The sequence below is a fragment of the Sitophilus oryzae genome, unplaced genomic scaffold, assembly GCF_002938485.1.
Source record: "Sitophilus oryzae breed Bouriz unplaced genomic scaffold, Soryzae_2.0 scaffold_1389_pilon_pilon, whole genome shotgun sequence".
Taxonomy (NCBI): domain Eukaryota; kingdom Metazoa; phylum Arthropoda; class Insecta; order Coleoptera; family Curculionidae; genus Sitophilus; species Sitophilus oryzae.
In genome coordinates this window covers 4239581-4252764 of record NW_022146047.1, presented here as the reverse complement: position 1 = coordinate 4252764, position 13184 = coordinate 4239581, and the positions used below count along the sequence as shown (strand labels likewise).

At 33.1% G+C, this 13184-nt stretch overlaps 1 protein-coding gene across 1 annotated transcript; it reads left to right on the top strand.

The window, feature by feature from the left end:
- Positions 1–699: 699 nt before the first annotated feature.
- On the top strand, positions 700–1867 carry LOC115875493. The gene is made up of 2 exons (XM_030890960.1): positions 700–1478; positions 1549–1867. Exons 1-2 carry the CDS (start codon positions 700–702, stop codon positions 1865–1867), a joined length of 1098 nt encoding a protein of 365 aa, XP_030746820.1.
- The last annotated feature ends 11317 nt before the right edge of the window (positions 1868–13184 follow it).

The window sequence follows — 13184 nt, the reverse complement described above, 5'->3', positions numbered from 1 at the left end:
CACGTGCCACACCCTGGTAACTGCATCCACCTGCGAACGAAACTAAATGAGGATAGCCAGATATGGCGAACAGCGTCTGTTCTCCATGTTAGGTGCGGCTGAATTCTATACACTCGGGAAAGCAACGGGAAACTACCTGACTTACTCATATTCCCCAAGATATCACAATGGAAAAAGAAAACGAAACTATGGCCCTCAGTCCCGGGCACCCCTTAGATGGGGAGAGGGTGCTAAGAATCCCCCGGTCCATTAACGATATCTTCAAGATAAACAAAGAGAAAGAATTGGCACGTGGAACGTGCAAAGCATGTACCAAGCCGGGAAAGCGGCAAATATAGTGAAGGAAATGAAACGGCTCCAAATTGACGTTCTAGGATGTAGTGAGACAAGATGGCCAAACTCGGGAAACTGCGTTATAGATGAACACCACATATATTTTTCTGGAGATACTACTCCCAGAAACAGAAATGGGGTAGCAATAATCCTCAGCAAACAAACCAATAAAGCAGTAAAGGGATTCATTTCGGTTTCGAGTAGAGTTGCTCTAATCAAAATCAGAGCGAAACCATTCGACCTAAATGTCATACAGGTATATGCACCGACGGCAGAAAGCAGTGAACAAGAAATAGAAGAATTCTACGAAGAACTGGGAATTGCCCTCAAAAACACAACAAAGAAATCAACATAATTTTGGGTGACATGAATGCCAAGATTGGACAAGGAATAGTCGAGAACGTAGTGGGACATTACGGATTGGGAGTGAGAAATGAGAGGGGAGAACGCATAATAGAATTTTGCCAACAAACAGATTTTACAATTATGAATACCTTCTTCAAACTACCCCCCAGAAGACTATACACTTGGAAATCTCTGGCTGACTGTAACCATAGAATCGTGAGAAATCAAATTGATTTTGTGATGATAAACAGAAAATACCGCAACTCCGTCACGTCCTGTAAAACCTATCCAGGCGCAGACATACCAACAGACCATAACTTGCTACTGGCTCGAATCAGACTCCGATTAAAGAAAATAGTCAAAAAAAGGCCCTCGAAGCGACTTGACGTACGAAAACTCCAACAAGAAATTATACTACAACGAACTAAGGATACAATAAATAACGAACTGAGAATTATTTCCGAGGAGAGCAATCCTGAAATAGAAGTAGAACAGCTGTGGAACAAAATAAGAAGATCCATAACTTCCATAACGGAGAGGGAACTGAGGCCCGATAAGACAGTGAAAAGAAAAGAATGGATGACTGATAATATCCTGAGACTTATGGAGGAAAGAAGGCAACACCGAAACAAAGATAACCAAAAATACAAGGAAACGCATAGCCAAGTCTTGAAAGCAATCAAGGAGGCTAAGGAACGATGGCTTCAGGAAAGATGTATAGAGATCGAAATGTTACAAGCAAAACATGACAGCTTCAACCTACATAAGAAAATAAAGGCAGCAACCGGAGGATATCGAGGGTGGGGTGGAGGAGTAATCCTAGACGCGGACAATGGCTTCATTACAGAAACAGATAAAAAAACTCTAAAGATGGAGGCAGTACATGGAGGAGCTCTTCGGAAACGAAAATAGCGACGACATAACTGCAGGAACTGGCAATATAGGGCCCACCATTACACAGGAAGAAGTGGAAGCAGCTATCAAACGTCTGAAAAACAACAAGACTTCCGGACCGGATCAGATACACGGAGAAGTTCTTAAACTGCTGGACTCGGAACAAGTTCAACTACTGACCACCCTATTCAACAATATTTATACAGGTGGTCCAATCCCAAACGACTGGCTGCTATCACATTTATACCGCTTCCCAAGAAGGCAAACGCGACCAAATGCTCTGATCACAGGATAATCAGTCTGATGAGCCACGTCCTAAAAATCCTCCTTAATATCATCCAAACACGCATATATAGAAAGCTCGATGAAAACATAGGTGAAACTCAGTTCGGCTTCAGAAAGTGAATGGAGGGAGGCACCAGGGAGGCTCCAGGGAGGCACCAGGGAGGCTCTGTTTTCAATACAAGTCCTAATCCAACGAGCACGCGACGTCAATGTAGATGTCTTTGCGTGCTTCATAGACTCGAAAAGGCCTTTGATAGAGTCCAGCATGACAAACTCATCTCGATTTTACAGGAATCAGGAATAGACGATAGAGATACAGAGATAATAGCAAAACTTTATCATCAACAAAAGGCCGTGGTTCGAATCGAGAACGAAACTTCAGAAAAGTTTAGTGTAAGGGGAGTGCGACAGGGCTGTATATTGTCGCCTCTGCTATTCAATGTGTACTCGGAACATCTATTTAGAGAGGCACTGGATGGCACAGAGGATGGGCTGGTAATAAACGGAGAAATAGTAAACAATTTGAGATACGCAGATGATACCGTTCTGTTGGCCGATACCGCTGAAGGTCTCCAAAGGCTTATAGATCGTGTGGCGAATACATGCAGCAGATACGGAATACAGATGAACTGCAAGAAGACTCAAACGTTGATCATTAGCAAGAACTACATCAACAACTTTCAGTTCACTGCTATAACAACATCGTTCTCCCAGCGGCCGAGACAGTTGCATACCTGGGCTGCACCCTGACTAAAGACTTGGACCACTCTCGCGAAATAAAACACCGAATCGAAATCGCGAGAGGGACATTTAACAAAATGCGAAATATACTATGCAACCTGTCCCTCAACGTCCGCACTAGAATCAGAACCGACGAATCATGCAAGCGTGTGGAGGCATTTGAGATATGGTGCTATCGGCGCATGCTTAGGATTTCGTGGGCGCATCGCGTGTCAAATGAGACTGTACTACATCGCATCAACAAGGAGTTGGAGTTTCTGGTAAATGTCAAACGAAGAAAACTAGAATACTTCGGACACATCATGCGGAACGAGAAATACCGCCTACTCCAACTCATACTGCAGGGGAAAATAGAAAGCAGAAGATCAGCGGGACGCAGACGAATATCGTGGCTGCGAAATCTACGAACATGGACCGGATTGACGTCAACAGCTTTGTTCAGAACGGCAGTGAACAAAGTAATATGGATCAATGTGATAGCCAACATCCAAAGAGGATAGGCACTTTAAGAAGAAGATTTTAAATTTCAATCTAGAGTATCATGGCTGTGTTCATAACAAAAATTTTCTGTAATGGTACCATACTATTCGTAAAAAAATGCTTCTTCCAATTATACTAATCGAGCCACCCTCGTTCCATTTGAAAAAACTGAGTTATGGTTAAAAATACGATTTGGTTTGGACAAAGACGATGAAATATATTTTCCAAGGCTCCTTGATTAAAAATTAGTGGTTTTATCACAACCATAGCATTCTAGATTGAAATTTAAAATACTATTTTCTTAAGCGAAGTTATCAAAAGTTGAAATATGATATGTCATTCTATTCAGTGTCATTTTCTGTCGAATAAAATAAAAAAGTACCGAGAGTGCCATTTAATAATCAAAAGTTGTAGTAATTTCCAGTGAAACAGGAATTGACCGAAACTAACTAAATACTCAATCCTGATTTATGTCATATACAGTCACAAGCACGAAAAACGGGCAACTTAAAAGCTAAATTATTTGACTTTTTAGTATCGCTTTTTAAATTAAAAATGAAAGTTGCCTTCTGTAAATTCATCTGTTAATTAAGAAAACAAAATGTTGATATTTTGGTGAAAGTTTGAAACACCCTGTGAAGTACGTTAACAAAGCAAAGAATTTAAAAATTATTTTATCATCCCGTTGGATCTTTTCTCGATAGTTTGTTTTTTGATTCATCTCAATAGCTTTAGTTTTTTTGGAAAGATATTCGTTTTTTGAAGAAAACAGTAACTTTAAAACCATGCCTTTGATTTTGGACCTAGTCAACAAACCTATAAAATAGTGTTTATGATTTATGTAATGTCACTATCTTTGAGAAAAAAATCATATTATTTTTGTCTTTTAGACAGTTACTCTAGCAGATATAGTTTTAAGTCCAAAAGTTAATCCCTATACCATGATCAATTAAAGCAACAATAGCCGATATTTCAGAACTTAAAACCATCTCTACTAAAGTATTACTAAAGTATTAACGTTTACTTAAACAATATATAATAATATAACTTTTCAATGACAGTGATATTACAAAAACAATAAGCACTATTTTATAAGTGTGTTTGTGTTGATGAGAAACCAAAATCAATGCTAAAATTGCTGAAATCGTTACTGTCTTATTCAAAAGCGATTATCTCCAATAAAAATAAAGCTATTGAGATGAATCAAAAAACAAACTATCGAGAAAAATTGTACCTAGATTTTTAAATTCCTTACTTTGTTAACATATTCCACAGGGTGTTTCAAACTTTCACCAAAATATCTACATTTTGTTTCACCCCGTATAATTGACAGATGGAAACTTTGAATTTTAATTTGGAAGGAGACACTAAAAAGTCAAATAATTTAGCTATAAATTTCTTAAAAAACATCAAAATCTGCCCACTAGAACAAAATATAATAAACTTTAAAATACTTAAAAATTTTAAGGTGCCCGTTTTTCGTGCCATATCTCGTTTTTTTATCTGAAAAAATAGAAACATTATAGGGGTAAGTCAATTTTGAAAAACACCCGGTATAACACCCAAAAAAAGTGTTATTGCATTATTTATTTGTATAAATCGCCAAAAAAAGCGATAAAAATATAAAATCCCTTGCTTACCCTGCCAATTATCCCGTCTCTTATTCGTATTCAGATCGAATCCCAGCCATTTGCATATAGGGCGCGCGGCGAAAACGGGCCGCGTTTTCACCGAAAACAATAAATATTTCACGCGCTCAAATTGATATGGGCGCTTAGGAGAAACACCGGCCTCCATTTTGAAAATGGTAAACAAAACGCATTTACATCGGAACCCTCTCACGGGCCAGATGAAATTTTTATTATTAGATATTGATAGAGGGCTATTTTCATGTTTTCGACAAAGTTAAGCGACGTTAGACCAGTCGAGAAGATGGAGGGGTGACCATCTGGAAACCATCTGATGTACTGATATCCCATAGTAAAAGTGTAAGATGTGACACACACTGCTAATTCACGCCGCGCCGCACAGTGGATCGAAGTAGGTATATGGAAATATGGACATTTGCTTTTGTTTTAGAACTATTAGTCTGATTTGGACATTTTTTATTATTCTTTTTGTAAGAGAATACCTATTAAGTATTTAATTTGGTCCCAAATATTATTTTTCCAAGAACTCAAGATGGCGACGTATATACAGGGTTGTACATTTTTTATCACGGTAGCTGGGATTTTTACAATTGCTTTTGGGCTCGTTGTAGTTAGAGCTGCCACAATTTAAAAAATACTTTAAAGATATGCCAGAGTGTCTCAGTCAGTAAAAAACATTATAGTTCTATTTTTTAAATGGGATAAATTTGCAGTTATTTCTATTTTTAGATCTTCTACGATTAGTAGCAGTAGCATTCCATTAATCTTTGAATCTCTTTGTTTCAGAAATAGCACTGGCTTATGTTTTCTCCGGTAGTCGAGCTATCATCATATTTACCGAAGAGAGTTGTGCCGTAATGTGCCTGTTTCTTTATATGTCCGTGCCTTATGTTGGGGTCATTACCAGTTTTTAAATGACATCTGTTTGTTTTAAATAGAACACCCTGTATATTTACGTGATTCAGATGCACAGCGACTGTCTATCAATTGTACTATACCATTTTTTTACCTATCTCTTCAAGTTTTCGAAGAAAATGCATTTTTTATAATAGACCCTATTTACTATACCCATGGAATATTGACATTTTAGCTTTAGTAACATATGTACAAAATACTATTCAAAAAATAATAATATTGTAAGTTCATTTGTTACAAACAGAAAACTATTTAAATCTTTTGTAAAGAGTATACCCATAAATAATTTCCCAAAAATTAGTTAATTACATACTATTTTAATTAATAAATTATTAAAAAAAAAAAATGTGGATTTGACTCAGAAATCAATATAATAATAAGTTACGAAAAATGAACGTCTTGTTATCAAAATAAGCATTCGTCAAAAATTAAAATAAAATTTATACTGTCTAATGCACATGCAAAATTCAGTTTTTTTTTTTTTTATAGTATTTTTAGTTTTAGTATTGATTAATCAACGTAAACAGTCAATTAATGTAGTCTGAATACTACGATCATATTAATTGGTCCTTTTTAACAAATAATATTTAAACATTTTTTATTTAATGAAATAATCGAACTATATCGACAATATTAGTATCTGTACTCTTGAAAATTTGTTACATCTTTTAAAATAATCTAAAATGTCAATATTCATGGCATAGTGATAAATGAGGTCTAAATTATAAGAAAAGGCATTTTCACGAAAACTTGAAGAGATAAGTAAAAATGGTATAATATAATTTGATAGACAATTAAATTTTGTTTTTTTTATGAATTATAATACAGGGTGTTCCATTTGCTCAAACAAGTTACAGCCGTTTAAAGTTAGTGGGCATTATTTAACATAAATATTTGGACACTCTGTAAAGAAAAAGTATAATTTTTATTATCGCAACACAATATTATTCGATCAATAAGTAATCTTCAGTAAATATGTAGTATTAAAACGTGTTGATACCCTTGAGAAATGAAGCCTTAAATTTTTACTGCAATTTCAATAAAATTGAAAATATTCCAAAAACGGTAAGGTTTAAGTGTGATAAACCTTAATCAAATTTACCTTTTATTTCATTCGTAGAATCTAAAAATTGTATAATATATAGGGTGTTCCATTTAAAAATACAACCATAATATTTTTTACATATTTGGCACACTCTGTATCTTGTAAAAATATTTTTAAATTGTAGCTCTAATAGTCCTTCAACGAACCCAAAACTTACAATTTGTAAAAATCTAATCATTTAGCTACAATACTCCGTGTCGTATGTGGTTAACAACCCTTTATAACACTAAAGACAGTATTTCCAAAAGTTATTCCTAATTGCATGGATGATTTTTACCAACTTACTTGTGAGATTTTTCTTCTATTGATTTTGACCACTAACTAACAAGAATCCATTCGTCATATTTATTTTTTAGTAGAAACATTCCCTGGCATTAACTACCAATTAAAAATTATACAAGGTTGTTAAACCAAATATAGTGCTGAAGTTTTTGTTATTTGCTAGATTTTGTGTTGCAATAATAAAAAGAAGCACATACAGAGTGTCTACAAATATATTTTAAATAATGATTAGCTTTAAACGGCAATAACTTGTTTAATTTAAATGGGCCTGTATATACCCTGTATATTTTACGTGAATCAGGTGAAAAAAAAATCAGAGGTACTATGCAAAATTTTATGCCATATCCAATTATGTAAAAATTGGGGGCGCAATTAAAAAAAAATCTAAAGCTTTATCATATCTTTTTTGGGACACTCTGTATACAACCAAATATTTTTTTAGGATATGCACCATTTTAAACCATACATCTCTATATAGAACTTTTTTTCATATCTTTGTGTCAACAACGACGATATAACAAATGCGTCACCCTGTATATTTTTCAAAGAGGCGCCGGGCGCATGTTTAATCATCTTTAAGGAAGATGATTAAATATGCATAAAAATAGTTTATGCATATTTAAGCATCTTTTTATAACTCAAGATTAAAATTTAATTTTTTGCGACACACTATACAGGGTGTCCCAGAAATAAGTGCAAGTATTTTAAGGGGTTGTAGATCTCGATAAAAGAAACATATTTTCTCTTTATCGTTTTTCAAATAAGTCCAAAATAACGGAGTTATTTTACTTTAAAAATTTCCAAAAAAATTTTTTTTGGTAAAATTTTGAGAACCACTGGATCTTTTCTGGATTTTCTTTCTTGTACATTTAATCTACTACCTATGTTGCCATATTATCAAAAAAAAATTTTTTTAATAAAAACTAAAAAAAAAAATCAAACAATATTTAAAAAAATTCCGAATTTTCAAAAAAATTTTTTCGCGAAAAAAAAACTCATAGGCGTGTTTCTGGGGTTGAACTATACTACCAGTTAAAACACTTGCACTTATTTCTGGGACACCCTGTATAATAATAAGATTTTGAAAATTATTGTTATTGAATACATACATATTGGTATCAAAGAACTGGAGAAATCGCAAGATCATAATTCATATAGAATAAAAATATGATAAAAAGTTCATTAAGTTTTGAAATAAGTATGAAATTATGCAGTTTAATTTGTAATAGTCAATTTTATACGGAAATTCAAATAAAATATATATTCTGGAAAAACACCCCTGCACTATTCAGTAAGTTATCTATAATGAAGTTATGACTATGATTAACAAATTTGAAGATTTTAGAACACATTTATTCAAAAAATGTTTCAATTTAGAAATATTGCATAATTGCTGAATGTCCAGCAAATTGTATTGGGTCGATCCACTGTGCGCCGGTTCGAGACAGGATGAGATCGGATATCTCGTAAGAGTCGATTTAGACACTCACCCCAAGTCGCTAGGCCATTGACAATGATATGGAAGAGGACCGCAGTTCGGATTCCGCGTAAACAAAGTAGATCCTTTCTAGATTAGCCTTAGCAGCAAAAAGGAGACGTTAACTTAAAATACTTACTTTATTTTTTTGTAGATTTTCTTCTAGCGGCGATAACAAACAAAACTCTTTTCAGGAGATACAGATAAAGCGTTATAATAATTATAACAATATTATATTATATCCATTATATTCATCCATTATATTCAGTAATATACTCAAGAATTTCAAATCTAACATTATTTTCTTCTGTTATGTCTTCCATTTTCGCTTCCTTTTTTTCGCTGGATTTGCTAAAGCCAGTAAAATATATGTTCTTCTTGAACAAGCCTGACAACGAGCCTTTATCAAGCACCTTCGTTTTTTTATTGTATTGCGCGTACAATGGAAGATGTTGGAGGGAATTTGTTTCTTTTTCCTTCGGCCTAAAAGTGATTTTTAAATTGAAAATATGGTATCAGTTTTCTTACAGCGAAGCTAAGAAAACAGCGACTTTTTTTCTGAATAAAATATATAAATGAGATTTTATTTAGATTACTTCAGCATAATGTTTGACTGATTGATTATTACTCATCTTTATCTTTATCAAAATATGTTTGAGCCAACGTACCTATCCGCTCTATAATGTCTTATCTGGAGCCATATTATGTTCTTTAAATATCATTAACATTGATTTTCTAGTTTGCTCCTAATATATTCTTTTTGATACCACCTTACATGAAATTTCATAAATATCCAACCTTTCTACAAGTCAATACGTAACTGAACGAAGTACACAATGAGTTATAAATAATCATACAGAAAGTGTTTTTTTTTTGTTTTTACCTTATTAAATAATTGTTATCAGGTGGTAATTGTTAATTTGAAGTTTACTTGATATAATGTCATTTTAACGGAACGTCAATTCATAGATAAAAGAAAATAATCTTCTATGGTCTCAGCAGGTTTCTTGTAGACTGTATCATTTTAAAGAAAACAGTGTGTTCTCAATGGATTGTATTTAAGTATTTTAAATAGTTTTTCTTTATTCTTTGTATTTTTTTTGCTTTCGACGACGGAAGGAGATAAACTTTCCGATGCGTTAAGCATTTTTCTTTGTTAGGCAAATTTTATTACTGTAAACATAACTTCTGACAAGTAGTGTCCGTTTAGGTTTAACCATAGATTTTGGGTTTAGCAGAAGTGTTTACAAAATAATTATTTAATTTGTAGATTTTTCTTGCAGTGCAGTGGCGAAATACCCATAAGGATTTTTTTGCAGAGATGAATCCGCACATAGGTATAGACATTTTTAACACCCCGTAACTCGGAGACAGTAACAGATATTGATGTGCGGTTTTCACCATCATGTTTTTGATGAAAATTGAGCTCCAGACACCGATACTAGTTTTTGTCTATCTCGTATAGAAAAGGGTGTTTCCATTTAAAAGCGTCGAATTTGACCCACCCTGTACAGAAAATAAATAATGTTTAAATAAAATATGCTTTGTTGGAAACACTGCAACCTGTAGAACCTATTGTGTGTGTGTTTGTCCCCTTTTTATCTCTACACCCACTCTCCTATACCAGTACCCTGCACCAACTTGTGCAGGTTCTTGATAGGATGGGAGCATAGTTCCTCCGATTCTAGCCTTGCGATTACAGAATGATGTGGGCTTAGGATGATCAACGGGTCGCAGTGACATATAAGTATTCCTAATGTGTTCAGGGCTTCTTTTATCCCAGGAGTCCTGCAGCCAAAAATCCTTGATACAGGTTGAGCTTGGTATGCCTGTGCCCCTATCTGTTCTGCTTCTTCTAAGTGAAAACATACTTTTTTTGGTCCCTGATGCAGAAATTTTAACATCATACAGATATACAAGGGTCTAGAATAATAGTGTGTCGGTCATCTGTAGCTACTAGAATAAAAACATTGAAGTGAATTTGTTGTTACTAATTGCCAAAACTAAGTATTAGGTACTAGATAGAGATGTATATACTCCAGGAAAATAGTTATTACCACGCATTCTATACGGGTGGCAGTATGAGTGGGATCTGATGATTGTTTTTTTTAAATAGGATTTTTTTTTTTTTTTTTTTTATTAGCATTTTTATAGTGCTTCCTTTCAGATATAACAATTAGAACAATAAAATAGATAACAAGACTAATGAGCATAATCATCCTAACTACTCGGAAATGAAAGTTACAGAGATATTAAAAAGATATAACAAATATATATTTTTTTTATTATTTTATTTTGGTGAAATATCTAGACCGTTAAATGTCCGAATCAAAAATAATATTAAGTATTTAACTTTAGATTGTCTGTTCTTGCCGGGCCTATAAATATAGAGTAATGCGTAAATCAATAAGAGGAGTTTCAATATTTTATCGCCAAATTTATAAAATTTAATTAATATAAAATACATTTTCTTCATTTTTTTAAATGGAACACCCTATATATTATTTATTTATTAGATGGAGAATTAAAAAATGAACATTTTGTGTGTTTAAAGTATTTCAAATTTTTGATAGTTTTCCTGATACACGCAGTATTAGTTCATATGGCGCTTTCAATTGTAAATACGGGATAAAAATTATGGGTGGCTTTGATGAAAATTTATTGTTGAAAATTAACCGGGAAAATCTGCAAAATCGTTAAAAATTTTGAAATACTCTAAGTACAAAAAATGCTCATTTTTTAATTCTCCATCTATTGAAAAAATAATATACAGGGTGTTCCATTTACAAAAACGAAGAAAAATTATTTTCTATTTTAGAAAGTTTGACGTAGAATTTTGAACATCCTGTATGTTTTACGATTTCAATATGTATAGCCGGGTAAGTACAGACTATCTAAAGTAAATATCTAAAATAGTTTTGATTTCAGGACAGTTCTTATATTATTAATATTTTTTTTAAAAAAGGCTGAAAAATATATAATTTTTATTTATTTATTAATATCTCTGAAATTATCCAAATATATTTACTCATGTCTTAGGATTATGTAAAGTGATCTGAAAGGAAGGCAAAAATGCAATAATATACAGGGTGTTCCATTTAAAAAAAATCATCCCGATCCACTCATACTTTTTTGGGCCACCTGAAATACATCCTAGTGCAAAATTGAGGTTTGCACTTAAACAAAATTCCCAAGTTTTTTTATTCTAGGAGCTACAGATGCCCGAAGCACTGTACATTTGCCGGATCCTGTACATTTGGGTATTCCCAGTATTGGCTCTGGACCAAGATAGAATTCTGATAATTCTTTCTTTAAATCATTGATATACTAGATATTACAGTTGGCCAAAATATTACCTCTTGAACTTTGTTGAACGACCCTGAATGAAATTTGAAATGTAAACAAAAATATAGAGAACCAATGACAAAAACAATCATCTGTCCCACAAGATTGACAAAAATACTATAACTTTACATCACATAACCTTAAAGTTTTTGGATTAGATTCAGAATCATCTCTCACCATTTTTTTTTAGAAAGCGAGTATGAAAAATCGCAAACCCTTTTTAAGTTGATATTAGCGGATTTCGAATCATAAATAATTCATCAGACAGATTATTATTTTCTCCAGAGAATTAAGTCGATTCTCGTCGAATTACTGGCAAGTCGTTCCCGGCATAATGCGCGTATAATATGCGAGCAAAGCCTCATTTGCATAAAGCTGGAGTGATAGAGAGTGAGAAAACAAAACAACAGAGACAAACGACTCAGATTAAATTCGTTTATCTTTAGCATGATTACGTATTAATTGAGTTAACTCTGGCACTAAGCCATCACTTGACAAGACTGATATTAGCCCATATAAATTGAACCATTTTGACCCAACACATGCAAACAAATTGTAAACAAACAGTTTATTTATTTACTACACGTTCTCTAACCCAGTGCAGTGTGAGGTGTGAGTAGGTACATATCAATGTAAAATCTCAGACGAGGGGTAGGGAACTCAAAAGACTCACAATCTTTTAGGATGTTTATTTCAAAATTTAATTTGATTTAAAATTGAAAATAACAATTGGTTGTGAAAATTCATTGAACAATTGTAGTCATAGTACAATTGTCTAAGTATGTTGCTGTGATAATGTTAATGTGAAAATCTATACTAATATACAGGGTCCGGCAATAGTGCGTCGGGCATCTGTAGCTCATAGAATAAAATACTTGAGAATTTTGTTTTAGTGCAAACATAAAGTATGTACCAGGATGTATTTCGAGGCTTTGTAGCTTCTATAGGGTGGCTCAAAAAGTGTGAGTGGACCTGGATGATTTTTTTAATGAACACCCTGTATATTATTGCATTTTGGATTCCTTTCAGATCACTTTACATACACCTAAGATATAAATAAATATATTTCGATAGTTTCAGAGATATTAAAATAAATCAAAAATATATATTTTCCTTCATTCTTAAAAAATTATTAAAAATACAAGAACCGTTCTGAAATCAAAACTATATTAGGTATTTACTTTAGATGGTTTGTACTTACTTTGGTACTTACTATAAATAGTAATCGTAAATCCACAGGATCATTCAATATTCTATGCCAAACTTTCTAAAATATAAAATATCTTTTCTTTGTTGTTTAAACGGAACACCCTGTATATTATTTTTTTTATTA

Excerpts from the sequence above, each read along its gene's own strand:
- LOC115875493 (XM_030890960.1), top strand. The coding sequence starts at position 700 with ATGAATGCCAAGATTGGACAAGGAATAGTCGAGAACGTAGTGGGACAT. Across the intron at positions 1,479-1,548 it reads GCAACCGGAGGATATCGAGG|ATGGAGGCAGTACATGGAGG; the intron begins GTGGGGTGGAGG and ends AAAACTCTAAAG.